Source organism: Staurois parvus, unplaced genomic scaffold (assembly GCF_062004578.1).
Source record: "Staurois parvus isolate SC_StPar_1 unplaced genomic scaffold, SC_StPar_1.0 ptg000261l, whole genome shotgun sequence".
Taxonomy (NCBI): domain Eukaryota; kingdom Metazoa; phylum Chordata; class Amphibia; order Anura; family Ranidae; genus Staurois; species Staurois parvus.
Genome location: NW_028318057.1, coordinates 2107446 through 2130283, shown reverse-complemented (window position 1 = coordinate 2130283; position 22838 = coordinate 2107446). Strand labels below are relative to the sequence as shown.

General features: G+C 40.0%; 1 protein-coding gene across 1 annotated transcript in view; it reads right to left on the bottom strand.

Moving 5' to 3' along the window:
- Nucleotides 1–728: 728 nt before the first annotated feature.
- The window catches only part of TFEB (transcription factor EB), an 85487-nt gene continuing 63377 nt past the window's right edge, over nucleotides 729–22838 (bottom strand). The window contains exons 3-9 of the mRNA XM_089681171.1: nucleotides 17194–17448; nucleotides 12612–12692; nucleotides 12383–12503; nucleotides 10201–10257; nucleotides 9941–10016; nucleotides 6279–6426; nucleotides 729–3694 (exon numbers count right to left, since the gene is read on the bottom strand). Of these exons, the coding sequence (XP_089537297.1) occupies nucleotides 3320–3694; nucleotides 6279–6426; nucleotides 9941–10016; nucleotides 10201–10257; nucleotides 12383–12503; nucleotides 12612–12692; nucleotides 17194–17448 (1113 nt within the window). The 3' untranslated portion in view covers nucleotides 729–3319. The remainder of the gene's footprint in view (nucleotides 3695–6278; nucleotides 6427–9940; nucleotides 10017–10200; nucleotides 10258–12382; nucleotides 12504–12611; nucleotides 12693–17193; nucleotides 17449–22838) is intronic.

Here is a 22838-nt window from a genome sequence, read left to right as displayed (position 1 = left end):
CTGGAGTTGAACTTTTGAGGACCCCACCTTCTAATGTGGTGAGTCAGTGATCTACTTTAAATTTTGAGGTCGTTCCCCCCCCCCCCTTGGGGTGAGTAAAATTCCTGTGTTAGTCTATTAACCAATTTATATATTCTAATCTCCCCTAAGACAGTAAATGATGTTACTAGTTCAATAGCAAAGACGGCCATAGAAGGTTCAAATCTTGGCTGGTTCAGCAAGGACCGGCCAAGAATCAAAACATTTATGTGTAGGCTGAATGTACCCAAGTTGATCGATCGATCGATCAATTTGGGTACAACCAGCCTGTCAGAATTTACATGCAATTATAGCCGCTAGCAGTAATCACTGTGTTCTTCCACCAGGGATGGCTCCCTACCCCCATTTCCCGTTTTTTTTCCTGCAACCTGTCTATAGCCAGCCTAAAGCAATGCATAAAATGAGAGCTGGGCAATACAATAATTTGCAAGATTTAATCACAGAAAAAAAATCTCTATGCTCTATTTTATTTCTCCTGCAATTATTTTTGTTGATTTTATGGAAAACACATTTATTAGGATGCTAAAGCACATGTTATAGTTTAATTAAGTTGGTAGAGAATGTATTGATCATAAGGGACTGAAATGGAAAATAAATGACTTCTGCTGAGCACAGTTTGTAGAATGCCTTCCATAACAAGGCCCAAAGTATTTTTCTTGTGTAAAAATAGAGAGCAGTAGAATGTAAAGTAAATTCACAGCTGTTTTCATCAGTATTTATTTTATACATGCAGCACCCTCTTGTGGTTCATTGCAGGAAATGAACTGCAGTAGCAAAACAGACAATACAACTTGTATAGTGTATAGAGTTCTATCACAAGCAAAATCCAGTTCGTTATAAAATGTGAACATTTGAATCAAAATAATAACACAAAGAACTTGACAGATCTGGACACCTGAGAAGTGTGTGGAAATCTTACTTCCCATTTACAGAGCATGGACACTCTGTTATTAAAAGTTCAAAGCAGGCACTAAACGGTTTGGCATTAAAAACCTAGGACAGCATTTTCTATGGTAGAAGCAGAGAATTATCATGAGTATAAATTTAAAAACTGTAGTACAGATCTACAGTTCTGACTAGAGGTAATTTGCATGTTTTTCTTGAGTTTTTTCCTTACAGTATGTATGACCAACCCAAGTCTGAATTATTATAAAATAAAGAAAAGTGAATGAAATCTGGATGAATATAAATATAATTCCACATGGTCACTGAAAGGTTTCAGGTTTGGCTTGTAAAATGAAAGGGATGACACCGTTGAGATGACGTAGGCACGAGTGGCTAAATTAGTTCCCCCCACTGGGGACAAATGCTTGACTTGTGCAGGAAAATCTTTGGCTTTGATAACTGGATTTGAAAATCCATTGTAGCGGCTTCTGAACAGCCAAGTGCTCTAAACAACATAATGGGGTTGCTTTACTAAAACTGGAGAGTGCAAAATCTGGTGCAGCTGTGCATGGCAGCCAATCACCTAACTTCAGCTTGTTCATTTAAGCTTTGACAATAAGTCTACGGTCACATCAAACCCAACTTTGAAATCGTGCGACTAAGGCCGGCCATACATGGGTCGATTTTCGAACGAATTTGCATTCTAAAATCGGACGTAAGAATAATCGGCTGATTTTTGCTCTGTTAGTGGGGCAATGGCACCGGACGATTTTCGTGGTTCCTCCCCATTTTGTTTATCGGGCCTGCTGGAAAATTAATGAAAAACAACTGATTTTCTAAATCATTGGTGGCACCATCGGATTACAGAACGAAATATGTTTTCTATTTTCGATCGAAAAATCGTTTGGAATTTGACCTATGTATGGCCTGCTTTACAGTGAAGAAGTTGCACGATTTCAAAGTCAGAGGACTGCCGATTTCAGGTGCGATTTGCAAGTCTATACAAATTGCACGTAAAGTAGTGCGTTACTACTGTCAGAACGGCACCGATTTGACAGCTGTAATTGGGGGCAATAGGGTGCAACTTGGCATACGCATTGCAAGTCGCATGCCAAGTCACACCCTGTGCGATCGGGGTGTAAGTCAGTGGTCACACCGCTGTGATTTAAAATATATTTCAGGTGCAATTTCTGAAGAATTTATTGCTACTTGTGAAGATTTCTTGAAATTTGCAGTACAATTTCCATTATATTCTATGTATGTGAAATCGCACCAAAACTGGATAAAAAGTAATGCAAGAACTACTTTATTCACATTCATTAGATGCGATTTCAATTCACAAATCCCACCTGAAATTGCAGTGGTGTGACCAGTGACTAAAACCTGGAAGCTGATTGGTTTCTATGCAGAGCTGCAGCAGATTTTGCACGCTCCAGTTTTAGTAAATCAACCTTAATGTCTCACACTTGTGCTTTAAACAATATCATTTCTCACAATCCTAGTAGTAATCAGTCATAGTTGTGCATAGTCAACTAGCAACAATGGAAAATAAAGTTTTTTTAAATAGTGACAATTTAAAACTGTGTACAAAGGTCTTAACCACTAACGTCTACAGCATACAGAGTATACATGGTGTATACAAAAATGTATGACAATATCCAAGGTTCTCAGAGTATATCTGTAATTTTAAAAAAATGTTAAGCCACAGTTTGATCCAGTAATTTAAAAGGAGATGAAAGTGGATTATTGCTCAAAAATCCAATGTCATGATATTTCCAGGTTGACGAATTGTATGGGAAATCAATACATAAGCACACATTCCAACGTTTTAAAACAACGTTATCAAAAGAACTGTAACAATCCTTAATTTAAAGAAGGTATATCTTTATTGATATACCCAAGCTAGTCAAAATCCATACGCACAGTGGTTCTCAGTGAAGGCACTTCATATTCTTGGCAAGTGTCCCTTGTGCATGCCGCAGAGGAAACAGGCAGTGTAGGAGCTGAGGCATCTGTATGTAAGTGTCACTCACGCACAGATTTTAGAAAGATGATGCTGGTAGGAAAGTAGGTATTTAGTACTTCTTTTGAAGATAGTCTGATAATGGCGTGCCTAGGTGTTAGAACGCTTACAGGTTTTCCAAAATTCTGAACCATTGCTTTCCAAAAAAAGGACCTTCCCAAATCATAATTTATGCATGGTTACCTGTAAGCACTAGACTATCTGATTATATAGTTGCATCTTCTCAAGTGCATAGAATTTAGTGGTCATGTGCTTCTTACCAAACTGTCCCATAAATAAAGTAACATGATACCCGGGTCCAAGTCTGCAGTGATGTCAATACCAGTCACTGTACAAAATAAACGAGGATCCCAGGTCCTATAGTTTATGATGTCACAGACCATCCACTTCATCAATGCTGAAGCTGCTCCTTCTGCTGCTAGCCTTAGAGGTTCCAGGGGAAAGGGTAGACATAAGTGGATCACATGTCATCATGGGATCAGAGCTAAGCATGGTGTCTTCCAGAAGCATGAGATCAAGCTCTGACTTGGATATTGCAGGGAAAGAAGTGTCTGCGCAGGCACTGTTTTGGTATCCAAGGCCTGCAGAAAAGTCCACTGCGTGCTGGTATGTCGTTTGCTGAGGAACTGTGAGTTGCTGTTGAACACCAGTCATAGGATCTGATTCTTGCTTGACGGCATCAGTGGGGTTCAAACCATGAGGGGACGTTGCAGCAAGACCATGTACCTGTGCCTGCAGTTCCAGCTCCTTAAACACAAAAGTTGAAGTATTATTGTGACGTTTGTCAGTGATGGTAAAGACACAACAAATACACAATACTACGTACAAAAAGCACCATTTTAATGTTGTAAAGCAGGGGTGTCCAACCTGTGACCCAACCCAAAAGCCTAAAGTTACTTAACCACTTCATGTCCGGACACTTTCACCTCCTTCCTGTCCAGGCCAATTTTCAGCTTTCAGCGCTATCACAGTTTGAATGACAATTACGCGGTCATGCAATACTACAGTGGGTAGTGGGTACACCCATATGAATTTTTTTGCATTTTTTGAGACAGATAAAGCTTTATTTTGTTGGTATTTATTCCCCGCTGGGATTTTTATTTTTTTTGCCATATAAATGAAAAAGTCCCAAAAATTAGAAAAAAGTGTTTTTCTTATAAAATTTTGCAAATAAATAATATTTCATCATAAATCTTGGCCAAAATGTATTCAGTTATCTTTTTAGTAAAAGAAATACCCAAATTAGTTTATAACCAAAAATTATAATTATTTAAATTTTTTTTTACATTTAAATTTTTTTTTATAGTATTAGTTATGTTTTTTTTTTTTTACATACTGTCACCATGGTGACACTGTACTACTTGTGGGGGTGATGAAATTTTTTTTTTTTTTTTTTTTTTTACACTGATTGCTTTTACACCCATAAAGGCTGTAAAAGCAATAATTTCTCCTTCTCTCTGGCTGCATTCTTGCAGCCATTGAGAAATACTGTGTGAGCTGTGATTGGTCACAGCTTGTCACATGGTACAAGGCTGTTGTGAATAGCCTTGTACCATGTGACCTCTGTGATCATTCACAGATTTCACGCGTACTCAGCAATGATGTCAGAAGTGACATCTTGCTTACTACTCTGCACGTGATTACGGATTGGCCAGTGAGTGATCACATGATCATGACCTCGCACAGAGGTCCTGTACGACGATTGGTGTTCCACTGTGTCCCAGGGAGGGCGCACAGTCCAAAATGGCGAGTGCCGTTTATGAACGGCAACCCGCCCCTGGAATGCCATCATCCGGCTGTTTATATACAACGGCCGGACAGCAAGTGGTTAACCATTTGCCTTCCAGAGGATTTACCCCCTTTCCTGACCAGGCCATTTTTTGTGATACGGCATTGCGTTACTTTAACTGACAATTGTGCGGTCATACAATGCTGCACCTAAATGAAATTTACATCCTTTTTTTTCCACAAATATAGCTTTCTTTTGGTGGTATTTGATCGCCTTTGCGTTTTTTATTTTTTGCACTATAAACAAAAAGAGAACAAGTTTTTTTAAAAAACCCTACATTTTTGACTTTTGCTATTAAACTTGTCCAGTAAAAAAAAATTAAAACATCTAACTTCGTCATAAATTTAGGCCAAAATGTATTCTGCTACAAGTCTTTGCTAAAAAAAAATCTCAATACGTGTAAATTAATTGGTTTACGTGAAAGTTATAGCTTTTACAAAAGGCGGTACATATACTGGGATATTTTTTTTATTTTGTTTTTACTAGTAATGGCGGCGATCAGTTACTCATAGCAGGACTATGGCGGGCATTCTGACACTGGGGGGAACTGACTTGGTGTAACTGACATCCCCAGTGATACCAGTACAGTGATCAGTGCTAATAAAAAGCACTGACACTGTACTAATGGCACTGGGCAGGAAGGGATTAACATGTGGGGCGATCAAAGGGTTAACTGTGTGCTGTTTTACTGTGTGCTGTTTTACTGTGTGCTGTGTGTGCGCTTTACACTGTAAGCACACTGCTTTGTATGGCTCTGCAATGCAGAGCCATACAAACCATTGTGCAGCAGCTGACAGGGGAGAGATCTGTGTTGTTTATACATAGGTCTTTCCCCCGTTGCTGATACTCAGCGATCACTGGGTGCCGGCTGTGAATCAACGGCCGAGACCCAGTGATTGACAGCCGAGGCTGCGAATTACGGCGCAGGTAGGGGGCGCGCGCGCCCCCTATCAAGATCTTCAAAATCACGTGTATATATACGTGATTTTGCGTACCCGTGCCGCCCTGTAGCAGTTGATTTTTTAAAAACATTTTTGTACAAATGTGCTTACACTTAATGAACACATGTGGGTGAAGAAACATTGGTCAGTACCTCTTTACTGGACTTTTTATAAGTTTTATCTTCCCAAACAAAGAAAAATATCTTATAAGCACCTTGAGAACTCATTGAGAATTACTACTACATCCATTGGACCAGATACTGATGCACTTGTTTATCAAAAACTGTGTGAAATACAGTACTAATTTTAGGTTGCCCTCTTTTACTTTTATAATAAAAAATGTTTTTTGTTTTAAATATGTTTTATTAGATAGGTATATTATCTATATCAGTGATTGATAACTTGTGTTCTGCCCGAGTTTTTCTGCTTATCAGCTAAGCTTATTATTAGTGTACTTTATGTGTGGCCCAAGACAATTCCTTTTCTTCCCCTGTGGTAAAGTTTTTAATTTATGTGTGTATGTAAATAAAAGGTTGACACAGATGAGTAATCTTGAGATAATCATACTTAATGTGAATGTAATTATATCTACTGCTCTCACCTTGATCCGAAGCCAAAGCTGCTTGTTAGCTTGTTCCAGTTGCTTTGAATGCATCTCCAAATCTCGGCTCCGTTGTTGTTCTTTCTGCATGTGTTTGATATATTCCACAGAAGCTCTCAAGATTGTCCCTTTATTCCAACGTGTTTCACTAAAATACAAAAGAGAGAGGCTAGCTTGTTATCCTAAGCATGCCAATTTCATGTATACAGAAAATACTTGCCTACATTTTGCTTCAGTGTATTTTCAGCATTTCAGCACCAGGATGCTTAACGGTCTTTTTTTAACCACCTGCTCACAATAAATATACTGCAAGCAGGCGGCAGGTACGATCATGTACCTGTAATGTCAGGACAGTTTTCTGGATTTGCAAGCGTGCATGCACTCACCGCCTGCTGACCTATGCTGTCATTGGCTTTAGCCGGTTTGTCAGCAGGTTTTGGCCAATGGTTTTGGCCATTGATTTTGGCCATGAACCTGCTGATCGACTGTATTCAATAACAGAACTATCCTGTGTCGTGTTTGTAAACAGTAATGTTCTCGGCACTTCTCTTCTTGAATCCCTTTCAGTTTGGGAAAAAAGCAACACCACAGTGAGTTGAAGCAGCAAATTATCATAGTCACACCATAAGTTGCTGATCACTGCTATTGCTAGTATAGTGTCTGTAGGGATCAGTATTTTGATCACAAAAGAGAACTATACTAGTGTCTCCATTAGTATAGTGTCTCCAAAAACACAGGGTCAGTCTGATCAATGCCAGCACTGGTGTTTAGTTCCACCTCCCCCCCCAAAAAGTGCAGTGTCAGTATAACTGTCCTGATCACTGATACACCTCTGATGCATTGTACACAAAACCGCAGTGTTGGCAGAATCAGGCCTGATCTCTGCTAGCACTAACAGTTTTTATTTCTAGCGCATAAGCAGTCCCGAATTGCTAGCCAGGAGCTCTATTTCCCATAGTCGCCACTGGGCACCTATACATTTAGTGCCTAATATGTCTCAAGAAAAGGTACTCTAGTGAGGAGGCCTACAGGATTTTGAGCATGAGAGATGAGATCGAAAGGGACACCTCACTGTCAGAATCAGGATCAGAATATGAACCTGTAGAAAGCAGCAGCACCCTAACAGGTAGCTCAGACGATGGAGACGAGGCTCCTGCTAAGATCAGTCATACCCAAACCCAGGTTGCAGCTGTGCTAGAAATGCATGATTATGTTCATATGCAGCAGAATGCCAGTACAAGAGATGCATTAATTTTTTGTGAGCTGGCAAGCACCAGTGGCCTACTACATCCTGGCCTTTTAGACACCAGCACTGCAGTATCTCATGGCGAAGCGGTGAGCTTCAGAAGTGCAGAACAAACCACCAAGAATTTTAGAACAGGCCAGTAGTAGCCGTCTAGAGGTGCTTGCAAACCCCAAATTGGCTGTCCACCCCATTCAAAGCCCAGCCTGGGGTTCAGGTGGAAACAGCCAATTTAACAGTGCCCCTTGACTAGCTTGAGCCGTTTTTCACCAAAGGCCTCTACAATTTGATTGTTGGCCAAAGCAATCTTCATGCCCAACAAACATTACCGCCAACCCAAATTCAATTCTTGCTAGGCCATTTAAGCGGAAACCCATCATGGTTTCTGAACTTAAAACTTTTTTGGGCTGCCTAACCCTTAACATGGGCATTTAAAAAAAGATTCAATTGCAGTCATATTGGTCCACAGACCCAATTCATCATATGCCCATGTTCTCTGCTGCAATGGCCAGGAAAAGATATGAGAATATAATACATTTTAATGACAATGCCCTCTGTTGTCCTTGGGGTGACCCTGACTTTAATCAGCTCTACAAAATTTGGCTCCTCATAAATTATCTTTCCCAGAAAGTCGCAGATGTGTGTACATCCAAACAAAACATCTGTGTAGATGAGTCGCTTGTACATTTCACTGGCAGGCTTGCAATAAAGCAGTATCTCCCTAGCCAGCATGCCAGATACAGGGTCAAACTGTATAAACTCTGTGAATGGACAACAGGCTATACATACCGATTTAGAGTTTATGAGGGGGAAAACAGTCAAGTGGAGCCCCCTAGATGCCCAGACTACATGGGGAGTAGTAACAAGATAGTGGACAACTTTTATGCAAGCATGCCACTTTTTAGACATTTAGTCATTTAAGAAATTGTCTGCTGTGGCACCATGCAACCTAATCGCAGGGGCTTCCCTCAATTGCTTATTAACACCCCACATAGAAAGAGGGAGAAAGTGGAAGGACAAACGACAGGTATTCATTCTGCCTTCGATTCATGCAAACATGACGGCCTAAATTAACGCAGCATCTGGTCTAGCTGAAAAGCCTCTATTTGTCCACAACTATAATGTTTATATGGGAGGCGTCGATTTTTTCCTATGCAAAGTTGTCACTTTAATGAGCCATTTCTCACACATGTCATGTGGATACATGGAATTACGCCCCAAAACACATTCTGATACTTCTCCTGAGTTCGGGGATACCACATGTGGGAGACATTTTGGCAGTCTAGCTATGTATAAATCCAATGACCACCTTCAGGCTTTCAAAGGGTGTAATTTCCTCATTTCACTTCCTGACTATGTATCACATTTTCAGAGGCCCGGAGATGCCAGGATCATACAAGCACCCCCCAAATGACCCTTTTTGGAAATTAGACACTCCAATTTATTTGCTAAGAGGCATGGCGAACATTTGAAGATCTCATTTGTTGCCACAAGTTTTTGGAAAATGAAGAAGGAAAACGAAAAAGTATTTTTTATTTTTGTTTTCAAAACCTTGCCCTTTCACAGCCTGAAGGTGGTCATCCGTTTTGGGCCACTGTACGTAGCTAGACTCCCCAAAAGTTGCACACATGTGGTATCCCCATACTCAGAAGTAGCAGAATGTGTTTTGGGGTGCAATTCCACATATACCTATGTAAAAAAAATGTTTTAAAAAGCAGTGAGGAGGGATATAACTGTTTTCCTTCTCTGGAGAAGAAGCCAATGGAGATCTGACAATGAGCCAGCTAGTGGATACTTTTAGGTATCACAGGAACATTTAGAAGTAAATATTACAAAACCTAAAAATATTTTTATAATGATAACATGTAAGTTTGTTTTTCTTTCCCCTTCCACCGGCACACAGAGGAACCCTAAAACCAGTTCAGAAAGGATGGGTGAACACCTACTTGTCTTCCTGCCAATAAGGCAGATAGGCAGCATATAAGTCCCCTGTCCGCACACTTTCTTGGATACTGGGGATGCTGAAGAACTGGGTATCTACCAGCATGGGGAAGTGGTATTTTGGGAAGGGCACCTGTACAAGTCTGTAGAAGAAACCATTGCATGTGGCGCAAGAGCCACTATTCTGCACACCCGGTAGTGTGGAATATTTGCAGCAGCCAGGAAACAGACAAGTGTCCCTGTAATAAGGGGGGGGTCACATTAAAAAAGTAGCTTTGCTGAAAGCTTTGTAAATGTTTTGTTAAAATTTGTCAAACACATGGCTTTTATACAAACCAAAACATGTATGTACAAGAGCTAAGCTACACTCCCTCAACCCCTAAAAGAGGCCTAGAGGGAAATATATTATACATATACTGTATGTTACTTTGTGCTATTTTCATGTTTTTAGGTATAAAGATTTGTGTGTGAAACTCACAGGTCATTTGTTTTTGGAATTAAAGTACCCAGCTCCTTTATGCGATCATTAATGTTGAATCTTCTCCTTCGTTCAACTGAAAGACACACAAAACCAACAAATCTTGAAACCAATCATAAACAAGACACAGAATGCCACCCACATGCATAATAAAACTTTAGCAATATCTGTACTGACTGAGCCTCCACTGTGCTGTGGAAATCAGCTAAAGATATGAGACGGTCATAGGAATTATGTTATATGAGATATTCATGACTTACTCATGTTATGTGTATCCTTTTTCTGACGTTCACGAACAAGAGCACGATTTTCTGCATCTGTGGGATTAACACAAACATTTTTTAAAATGGTATATTAGTATTTGTACAGATTTTCTTTATAGGCCATTGCTGATGCATATGTGTGTAGCAATACCCCCTTAGGGGCCACTGAGGTTTGAATTGGGTCCCCCCATATGCTCTGTATGGCCAGGTAATGTGCATTTTCCACACTCTGCACAGTGCAGCCAAAGAACAGATCTTGAGCTTGGTTTTGTGATTTTATTAAGGGGTTAACCACTTGCCCTCCAGAGGATTTACCCCCCTTCCTGACCAGGCCATTTTTTTGCGATATGGCACTGTGTTAATTTAACTGGCGATTGCACGGTCATACAATGCTGCACCCAAATGAAATTTACATCCATTTTCCCTCCACAAATAGAGCTTTCTTTTGGTGGTATTTGATCGTCTCTGCATTTTAATTTTTTTGCGCTATAAACAAAAAAAGATCGACAATTTAAAAAACAAAAACTATTTACTTTTTGCTATTAAACGTGTCCAGTAAAATTTGTTTAAAAAATCAAATTTGGTCATAAATTTAGGCCAAAATGTGTTCTGCTATATGTCTTTGCTAAAAAAAAAAAAAAAAAAAATCCCAATACGTGTAAATGAATTGGTTTACATGAAAGTTATAGCGTCTACAAATGGTGGTAAATATACTGGAATTTTTTTTTTTTTTACTAGCAATGGCGACGATCAGCTTATAGCGGGATGGCGGCGGGAATTCTTACACTGGGGAGAACTGACTTGGTGTCACTGACATCCCCAGTGACGCTAATACAGTGATCAGTGCTAATAAAAAGCACTGACACTGTACTAATGACACTGGGCAGGAATGGAGGCTGCGAATGAAGGGGCGGGCGCCCCCTACCTTGAACTGCAAAATCATGTATACATACGTGATTTTGTGCACCCGTGCCGCCCTGAAGCAGTATTTCTGCTACAGGGCGGCACGGATGTGGTTAAACTTGTATGGGGTCTAGGGGTATATGGGATGCCTGAGGAACTGTAGAACTTGAGGTCAACTCCTTAACAACAATGTGAAATAGCAACAGTCTCTCTTAAAGGAGCACCAGAGCCCCTTCAGTGTTCCTCCTCAGACCCTGGATGATTCCTCCTCATCACCCAGCTGTTTGATGCTAGTGGTATTCCACGGTTAGTGGTGTCAGTGGGGAGTGTAGATAAATTCTCAGCGAACACAATGTACTGGGAAATGGAAACTGATAGCAAGATAAGCAAAAACACACACATACACACACATATTGGTTGAAGTGGATGGACCTGTGTTTTTATGCAACTATGTAAAATTACTATATAAAATTATTTATATCTTAATTATTTGTATCAACTAATTAGAAAATAATCCTATAACCTAATAAATCCCCAGGTCCCAACAATTAGGTTGGATGATGCATCATTATTTGCATGAGCCTCAAATGCTCATATAAAAGTGATGTCATTTAGTATTTAAGCAATTATTCCTGTAAAAATGATGCTCATTTTAATTTGCAAATTTTAAACCCAATTTGACCTTAGCTATGCTAAAAATTTACGGATACATCCTATGTTCTTCTCCTAAATTTAAATCCAAATTATGAGCTTTACCATTCCACTGCAATAATAAAGATTACACACTTCTGAGATATCCTTCTAATCAGAAGAATTTTTTAAATTATATTTTTGGGTAAAATGTTTATGTTTGGGGAAAAATGACAGAAATTTCTATTTGTCCATAATGGTCTCTATTGCTTCATAATTTGACTAATCAAGTAAGTATATACATTTTGTTCATTACATGTCTATGTGTCCCAAAAACAATGCCCAAAAACATTAGGCAGCCTGCCCTTAAAACAATGTAAAAAGTATTTAAATTTGCAGATTGGTCATATAAATATTGACAAGTTAACTAATGCATACTGACACTGGTACATTTAGTCTGGGCATGTATACATTAATGACCCATGGTCGTTAAAAGGTAAAGAAAGTGAAGCAGAAAGAATGAGATCCACATGATATATAAATTGACAATTATTGGGATGCCATGTTTCATGTATAACAGAGTATTGGACTTTCAGTTAACAGAATGGTGCTCAGGAAAAATTTTATATGACAGAAGTGTTCTTACCTGATAGCTCCCTCTTTATTGGTAAGTCGGCTGGGCATGAATTGCTGGTGATACCTACAATGGTATCACTAAGCCGTGGACTATCACTATAGAGCCCCAAATGGCTACTGGAAAATGGCAACTGCACAGAAAATGAAGGAAAAAAGTAAAAAGAAAAGAATGATGGAATAAAACCAATAAGGAATAGGACAGATACAAGAAAGCCCATAAATGACATAAACATTCATACCGTATTTGGCATGGAGAGGGCTGGTTCAGTGCATCCATACATATCATCTAAGCTAATTATACTGTCAAGTACATCATCCATCTGCAAAGTAGGAAAACATATGTTTTTACATGTCTTACATTTGGTAACAGCAATTTATGACACATGCAGAACAACTGGTATTTTGGGGAATTGTATTAATTGAATGGAGGTTTAAATAGTGATGTGGGCATGATTGGTTCCAGTTTTTTCATTTTTATAATTAAAGTGAATCTATATTTAAAACATTTCCAGTGAGGGGATTTTCCCTTACTATGGAGATTTCTACTTCTTGGTGTATGGAACTGGAAATTAAAGGAAATCTACTAAAGGCAGCACATAAAATGTGTTATTACTATGGTTATATACATTTATTTATCATTGTGTCTTTTGATGGCCATACACATATTAATAAACTGTCAATTATACATTCATTTGCATCAATTATCCTCTACAATAACAAGAACAAATGATTAGCTGTTTCATAACCAGAGATCATGACTGGCCAAATCTGGCCCAGGTCAAATTTAGCAGTGTCAGCATGCATCAGTGATCTGATGATACACTGGTACGCTGTAAATGGTAAAAGGAGAGGGAACTGTGAATGGATCCAGAGAAAGGATTTTAAAGTGAGTGCACATTTAAAGAGGTAAATCTTGTATTAAAAGAGGTACAGACACCAGAGAGAAAGACATCATTTTATGCACGTACAAATCATTAGTAATACCTCATCTGGAATATGCAGTTGAGTTTTGGGCACCAATTCACAAAAAGGGTATCGGAGAACTGAAGAAAGTGCAGAGAAGGACAACCAAACTGATAAGAGGCGTGGAAGAACTCAGCAATGAGGAACGATTAAAGGAACTGAATTTATTCTCACTTGGGAAGAGGAGATTAAGGGAGGGGGGATATGATCACCATCTATAAATACATAGTCAGTCCATATAGTGAACTTGGTGTACAGTTATTCATTACAGAGGGCAATTGGTCACTCTTTACATCCTGAGACAAAGAGATCTAACCTTCAAGGAAAGGCTTTTCGCTGTAACAGCTGTGAAAATGTCCAATAGACTCCCTCAAGAACTGGTTCTGGCCAGCTCAGTAGATTGTTTTAAAAAGGAGCTGGATGCATTCCTAAATGTAAAAAATATTGTGCATGGTTTATCCAGGGAATATCTGATTGTGTCTTGGGGGATCAGGAAGGAATTTTTTTCACCTGCTGGAGCAAATTGGATCATGCTTTATTGGGGTTTTTTGACTACCTCTGGAACTTCTGTGGGTAGAGGATTGTGTATATTGAGGGTTTCAATTTGTTTATTTTTTTTATATTGGTAAATTAGATGGACTAGTGTCTTTTTTTCAACCTAACTAATATGTACATAAATCCAATTTTCTCTATCATCAATTGAGAAAATAAAAACACATTATGGTATTAGGCAATGTAGACATGTCGAAAAGCAGTCCAAACAGAGAGGCGGAAACATATAGATAACATGAATTTCATCAACAGTCCTGTGACAAGAAACAACCCAATACAGGAAAAAAAACAAAAAGCATAGGCAATAAACAAAGAACTTTTCAGCTAAATCTAGTGTTCACAAAGGGCTGATACAAAAACCTTGTCAGACTTAAAAAAACATGTGACAGAAGACCAAGTCACAGACTTGCCCTATAGTTCTGAGTCACATAAGCTTGATGATGACATGCGCAAAAGGTACTTGCTGTCCTATTGGAGTGCTCTAAGGCAAAGATACCATACAGCCAAACTCAGGAGAAACAGATCACTTCTGGAAAGGCATACAATGTCTGGAATAATTTAGGAGCAAGGGATTGCTTATCAGGGAATTTCCAGTATTTGTAAATAAATCTATCAGATTGGGGATGAGCAGGAAGAATCTTTGTGGAAAGGTGCAAATTAGGAGAACAGAGGCTAGACATCGTAGTAGATGTAGTAGTGGAATGCTCTAAATTTTAAGTGGAATACAACTACCCCTTACCTTTGCAGAGCATGGAACAAAAGTGGTCTGCTGTGCACTTGCAAGGCATACCTAAAGCTGAACAACCTCACAGATAGAGCAGAGCACATCAAGGAAGCAGTATAAGTGTGCATGCGAGCACCTCTTTAATACAGTTAGGAGCTGGAGCAAAGCAAGTCTAGGAAGCCGCCAGTGTGCATGTGCATGCATATGCACAGAATTAAAACTATGTTATCAAGTTCCATGAGTTCCAGCCACAGGATTCACTGCCCGGCCACCATGACAGATACACTGCCCAAGCAATAGCAAAAAGAAGGAAAAACCCTAAAGTTTCAAACACCGTACGCATCTTGTATTATCAATATTAGGAAATTGTATTCCTCACCGGTAGTGCTGCATAATGAGACAACTGCAGTACATGGTTTGAATCTGCAGCACAGCCACATGTAACTGCAGTGTGACTACTCTATTTAATAAAGTCAGAGATACACTCTAAGGGTCTTCAACCCTGGTGAAGGTCTCCTAGAGCAGACTCTGTTGATGCAGCTCAATAAGGGTCATTGTGAAATTTAGTCAGTGTCTCAGACAGGAAGGAGACACTGTCAAAAATCTCAGTACCAAGAGAAGAAAAGCCCAGGCATGGGTCTTCTCCTGAATGTGGGAAACTACGGTGTTCATTATAATGCGTTCACCAGCCAAGATCTTTGGTTGTAAAGAAACATAGAGGAGACCAGCATTACGAAAGGCCCTCAACTGGCTACAGTCTTCAGGGAAATGATCCAGAAGAGGTAGCTTGGGCTTAAGCGTAGTAGCAAAAGCAGGGGCAAGAACAGCTGAGGGACTGGCACAGTACAGCTAAGCAGCAGCCCCCTAATTGAAAATACCCTCTCTGGAGCTCTTGTACAAATATATCGAGATTAGAAATGTGTCTGCAGAGTTCATCAAACAGAGAACTCATTTCATTATCCAACAGCATGACTGTTTCTCACTGTTACGGTGCCCCCTGCTAGGTGACATGGACTCAGCTGAGGTCTAAGTGAGTTGTTTTCTATCAGAACCCTTGTGCTTCTAGATTACTTTTCTGCAAACAGACATCCAGTCTTGTCCCTTAGGATTGCAAAGGGGGGTGGCTGGAAAGGTAAGGATACAGTTCAGATGAGAGAGTAATCTGGTCCAGGCAGGGGTCAAGGAAGGCAACTGAGAGAGTAGTCAGATCCAAGTAGAGGTTTAGGCAGGCAGCACGTGAGGAAGTAGTCCAGTCAGTCTGGGTTGGCAACAGACAACTGGCAGGCAAGATTTATAGCTCTTCAGCTCACAAGTAGCTGGCAAAAAGACACAGCACTAGCTACTTCAAAGGCTGAAGCTTAAGTTCTACAAGTACTATTGGAAGCCCTGACAGGGTTTTTGAAAGAAGGAATTTTTGGAAATCCTGGCATGGATTCTAAGAAATGGCATTCTGGAAGTCCTGGACCAACCTTAAATGCAGAGTCTTGTGATAGATAGGATTGTCACTGTTAAGAATGTGGGACAATCACAGTGAGAACACCAGTATGGAAACCCTACCACTGTTCGACTGGAGAGACTTCCAGGATTTTAAATATTCAGCATGAATCTACCAAATGCAGAGGATAGTAAAACATATTCCAAATTAATAAAAAAAAAATCTAGCAGAGAGGAATGAGACACCCATTCTCCTGAGGTCACTAAGCCTAACTGGCACTCTGTATGGCGAAAGCAGTTATAGCTTCAAAGGGGCAGGCTTTCCATTTTTATGTGTCCAGTATCCATTTTTCCTGTAGACATGTTAGGTCATTTAAGTAATAGAGAGACATGAGGAGTGATAAAAGCACTATGCACTGTTTGTAATAGTAAGGGATGTTGTACTATACATAAGGGAAATGACAGAGCTTTTGATTGTGTCCACAATGCTTAACCACTTCTTATCTTTTGTCGACAAAGACACAAGGGGTTGGTCGTGTGGGCTTTCATAGTGACTTCCACAGCCATAAACACTACTTGTAATGCAGAAGAATAGTGCAGTAAATGTAATAGAGTAGTATGAGCACTGCATTTAATATAGATGTACAAAAAATCCCTAAGCTGTTAAGAGACCCAGTTTCACAGGGTAGATGTGTGCAGCAGAAATAAAGTGACAGTGGGGTGGGGAGGGTAAAACATACCCAGAAAACCACACAAGTGTGTTGGATGGCCAGTCACAGCTCTCATGAAAGGTGGCATCACTTTCTTCTCAATAACGTAGGATAGGACTAGGACGACCATAGGAATGGCTTGTGCATGCTATGTTATGTGGTAAGGATACTTGAAGAGTAAGTAGTGTGCACTGCCAAGCACATCTAATGGATGGTTTGGATACGTTATATGAGCTATGTCTACTAAAGTGCAAATCTCATTGACAGGATGGATATTGGAAAGTTAACTGTAGATATTGAGATGCAAACATTACTGGTCCTCTCCTCCTGCCCTTTACATTTTTTGTGTACAGGACATTATTAATTTCAAGAAATGTAAGTACTATGGATGCAGACACTGATATATGTAGTAGGAAGTACAACTCTCAATGTACTTACTTCACGTTCTGGATTGGAGCACAAGTTCATTCTGGCCATGGGACTGTTTGGTGCACTGTTTCCTGCTGATGATGAAAGGCGAGTAGTACGGTTTGCAGGAGATGGAGGAGCAGGTGGGGGTTTAGGAGACAACCTGAGTGGACTAAGATGAGAAGCAAATTTGTTGCCATAGGTTTCCGACAAATAATCGCGAACCTTCTTGTCTCGGGACTGCTGCAGGTGGTAAGATGTTGGGTTCTCAAGGTGTGTTTGCACCTGTATAAAAATATAAATAAATAGTTCATGCAAATATTGTATATACTAACACACTAATATACAGTTGTGTTCAAAATAATAGCAATCAGACATCACTAACCTGATCAATCACTGTTCTTGGTAGAAATTATATAGAAATAATTTACTAGCAGGTGTAGTAGAGTAATAGAAATCCAACAGACCCAACAGTCATGACATGCATGCTGCTGATTCTGTGTAATTGAATCACTAATTGAAAGGGGCATGTTCAAAATAATAGCAGTGTGGAGTTCTATTAGTGAGGTCATTCATTCTTTGAAAAACAGGTGGCAATTATTGCCCTTATTTAAGGAAGGAAGGCAGCAAATGTTGTACATGCTGGTTACAGTGCATTTTTCTCTGAAATTCTGAGGAAAAATGGGTCGTTGAAGGCATTGTTCAAAAGAACAGCGTACCTTGATTAAAAAGTTGATTGGAGAGGGGAAAACATATAAAGAAGTGCAGAAAATGATAGGCTGCTCAGCTAAAATGATGGCAAATGCTTTAAAATGGCAACCAAAACCTGAAAGACGTGGAAGAAAGCGAAAAACTACCATTCGAATGGATAGAAGAATAGCCAAAATGGCAAGCACTCAGCCAACAATCAGCTCCAGGAAGATCAAAGAAGGTCTAAAGTTACCTGTGAGTACTGTTACAATTAGAAGACACCTATGTGAAGCCAAGCTATCTGCAAGAAGCCCCCGCAAAGTCCCACTGTTGAAAAAAAGACGTGTGCTGAAGAGGTTACAATTTGCCAAAGAGCACACTGAGTGGCCTAAAGAGAAATGGCACAACATTTTGTGGACTGATGAAAGCAAGATTGTTCTTTTTGGGTCTACTGGCCTGAGACAGTTTGTCAGACGACCCCCAAACACTGAATTCAAGCCACAGTACACTGTGAAGACAGTGAAGCATGGTTGCGCGAGCATCATGATATGGGGATGTTTCTCATACTACGGTGTTGGGCCTATTTATCGCATACCAGGGATCATGGATCAGTTTGAATACATCAGAATACTTGAAGAGGTCATGCTGCCTTATGCTGAAGAGGAAATGCCCTTGAAATGGGTGTTCCAACAAGACAATGACCCCAAACACACCAGTAAACGTGCAACATCTTGGTTCCAGACCAACAAGATTGACGTTATGGAGTGGCCAGCCCAATCCCCGGATCTTAATCCAATAGAAAACTTGTGGGGTGACATCAAAAATGCAGTTTCTGAGGCAAAACTAAGAAAAAGAGAAGAACTGTGGAATGAGTCCAATCATCCTGGGCTGGAATACCTGTTCACAGGTGCCAGAAGTTGGTTGACTCCATGCAACACAGATGTACAGCAGTTCTCAGAAACAGTGCTTATACAACTAAATATTAATTAAGTGATTCAAAGGAAAGCAAAATCTTCAAACATTTTTCAGTTTATATAGTGAATGTTTGAGTTTGTAAAGAAGAATACAAACACTGCTATTTTTTTGAACAGTCTAATATTCACTTTTCTTCAATTTTTTTAGAGGAACAACACAAATTTGATATATTTTTCTTCATGTTTTGATTTGGAATAGAATGTGTAGTGTTCCCAATGCATTTGTGTGTATGGAAATAAAAGCTATTAGAAGGATTTTGAGCTTTATTCACTTTTCACACTGCTATTATTTTGAACTCAACTGTACATGCACACACAAATGTTTGTGAACCCTAAAAGTTATGGATAACTGCATGAATGGTTTTAAAAATGTTTTACATAAGTCATAATAAAAAGTGTTATTTAACAGAGAAAAACATCTGTAAACCTCTAGGATCATGACAACCTGAAAAGGGGGAAACTAGGGTCAGGTCTTTTAGTCTAACAAGTGTTTTCTATTCAGTTGAGCTGTGGTATGGACCTGTTCTGCAGTAAAAAAAAGATATATATATATCCATTTCTTATTATCTGATCTTCACACCACAGTTCTGTTAGAGTGGGATATAGCCCAATCAAAAGAGATTTCAGTAAACATCAGGGGTAGAGTTGTTGACACTCTGGAAAAAGATCTGAACAAAATCTTAGGATGCCATCACCCCATAGTTTACAAACAGAAACAAATTCAGCAGTGCTGCAACTGTCAGAAATGGACATTCTGCAGAGCACAATGCAATTCTCAAGATTACAGAGAACCCTGCCGATACAGCAAAAGATTTGCAGGCATTTCTTGTACATATTAACTCTGTGGTAATGATTCTGATTAGTTCTCATTACTAATATATGTATACAATGTTATGTTTGGGGGGAAAGCCCCAACTAACACCAATACCTCATCCCAACTGTGAAGCATGATGAAGCAGTTATAATAGTTAGGGACTGCTTTGCTGCCCCAGAGGTTGGATGGCTAGTAATCAGTAAACCCTCAGTGAATAAATAAGGGCATTTTTCTGATAATTAAAGTAACAATAAAGCTTCTTTTTTTTTAAATAAAAAAAAAAAAAGAGGTTTAACCTTGCCTACTCTGTGGAACGATATTGCACAGAGCGACCCATTACCTCTTCTTTAACGGTTCCCTGCCTATGCTGTCTGCATCTTCTCCCTGAGAGTGCCTCCATAGCAAGTCATGTGCTATGGGGGGCCTGTGCAGACATGCTCCCGAGCCGAGCTGTGTGCATCCACAGAAACACGAAGCCTGGCTCGACCATCTCAAAAAAAGTTGAGCCCTGCAATATGACAATAATGTAAGCCACATGGTTAAAAAAAAAATTGATAAAATATTTTCTTTAAAACACAAGTCCTGACCTTTGTGCTCATTAATGCTGTAAAGGTCAGCTTAGCAACTCTAAAAAGCAGTTGGTTAAGGGTTTCCAATAAAAGAGGTTCCACTAGTTACTAAATATAATGAAATTAAAGGAACACTTTGAAAACATATAAGATCTCAATGGGGAAAAATATCATGCTGGGTATCTATGCTGATATGGACTGGGTAATGTGTTAGGAACGAAAGGATGCCCCACCATTTGATTGAAATGGAAATTATCAACCTACAGAGGACTGAATTCAAAGACACCCCAAAAATCAAAGTGAAAAAAATGATGCAGCAGGCTAGTCCATTTTGCTGAAATTTCATTGCAGCAACTCAGAATGGTACTCAGTAGTTTGTATGGCCCCCACGTGCTTGTATGCATGCCTGACAATGTTGGGGCATGCTCCTAATGAGACGACGAATGGTGTCCTGGGACATTTCCTCCCAAATCTGGACCAGGGCATCTCTGAGCTCCTGGACAGTCTGAGATGCAACCTGATACCTAATGGTAGTCAAGGTGCCATTGTCTAGCCTGTAGAGGTCTGTGCATCCCTCCATGGATATGCCTCCCCTGACCCACCACCAAAAAAATCATGCTGAATGATGTTACAAGCAGCATAACTTTCTCCCTGGCTTCTCCAGACCCTTTCACATCTGTCACATGTGCTCAGGGTGAACCTGCGCCAGTGGCGGACCTGCTAATTCTGGTGTTCAAAGGCAAATGCCAATCGAGCGCTGTGGTGCCGGTCAGTGAGCACAGGAGGACTAGAAGACGTCGGGCCCTTAGGCCACCCTCATGAAATCTGTTTCTGATTGTTTGGTCAGAGACATTCATACCAGTGGCCTGCTGGAGGTCATTTGATAGGGCTCTGGCAGTGCTCATCCTGCGGATGGGTTAAGGAACTTCTACGGCCCTGTAAAGCTCTCCTAGAGTAACTGTCTGTCTCCTTAAATCTCCTCTATGCTCTTGAGACTCTGCTAGGAGACTCAGCAAATCTTCTGGCAATGGCACATATTGATGTGCCATCCTGGACAAGTTGGACTGCCTGTGCAACCTCTGTAGGGTCCAGGTATTGCCTCATGCTACCAGTAGTGACACCGACCCTAGCCAAATGCAAAACTAGTGAAAAGAGGAGTACGGACAAAAATATCAGTGTCCTCCACCTGTAAAACCATTCCTGTTTTGGGGGTCATCTCATTTTTGCCCATCTAGTGCACCTGTTCTAATTTCATTAACACCAAAGCAGCTGAAACTGATTAACAACCCCGCTGCTACTTAACTGACCAGATCAATATCCCAGGAGTTTCATTGACTTGATGCTATACTCTGATTAAAAAGTGTTCCTTTAATTTTTTTGAGCAGTGTATATATACAGTCAGGTCCATAAATATTGGAACATCGGCACAATTCTAACATTTTTGGCTCTATACACCACCACAATGGATTTGAAATGAAATGAACAAGATGTGCTTTAACTGCAGACTGTCAGCTTTAATTTGAGGGTATTTACATCCAAATCAGGTGAACGGTGTAGGAATTACAACAGTTTGCATATGTGCCTCACACTTATTAAGGGACCAAAAGTAATGGGACAAAATAATAATCATAAATCAAACTTTCACTTTTTAATACTTGGTTGCAAATCCTTTGCAGTCAATTACAGCCTGAAGTCTGGAACGCATAGACATCACCAGATGCTGGGTTTCATCCCTGATGATGCTCTGCCAGGCCTCTACTGCAACTGTCTTCAGTTCCTGCTTGTTCTTGGGGCATTTTCCCTTCAGTTTTGTCTTCAGCAAGTGAAATGTATGCTCAATCGGATTCAGGTCAGGTGACTGACTTGGCCATTGCATAACATTCCACTTCTTTCCCTTAAAAACTCTTTGGTTGCTTTTGCAGTATGCTTTGGATCATTGTCCATCTGCACTGTGAAGCGGCGTCCAATGAGTTCTAAAGCATTTGGCTGAATATGAGCAGATAATATTGCCCGAAACACTTCAGAATTCATCCTGCTGCTTTTGTCAGCAGTCACATCATCAATAAATACAAGAGAGCCAGTTCCATTGGCAGCCATACATGCCCACGCCATGACACTACCACCACCATGCTTCACTGATGAGGTGGTATGCTTAGGATCATGAGCAGTTCCTTTCCTTCTCCATACTCTTCTCTTCCCATCACTCTGGTACAAGTTGATCTCGGTCTCATCTGTCCATAGGATGTTGTTCCAGAACTGTGAAGGCTTTTTTAGATGTCGTTTGGCAAACTCTAATCTGGCCTTCCTGTTTTTGAAGCTCACCAATGGTTTACATCTTGTGGTGAACCCTCTGTATTCACTCTGGTGAAGTCTTCTCTTGATTGTTGACTTTGACACACATACACCTACCTCCTGGAGAGTGTTCTTGATCTGGCCAACTGTTGTGAAGGGTGTTTTCTTCACCAGGGAAAGAATTCTTCGGTCATCCACCACAGTTGTTTTCCGTGGTCTTCCGGGTCTTTTAGTGTTGCTGAGCTCACCGGTGCGTTCCTTCTTTTTAAGAATGTTCCAAACAGTTGTTTTGGCCACGCCTAATGTTTTTGCTATCTCTCTGATGGGTTTGTTTTG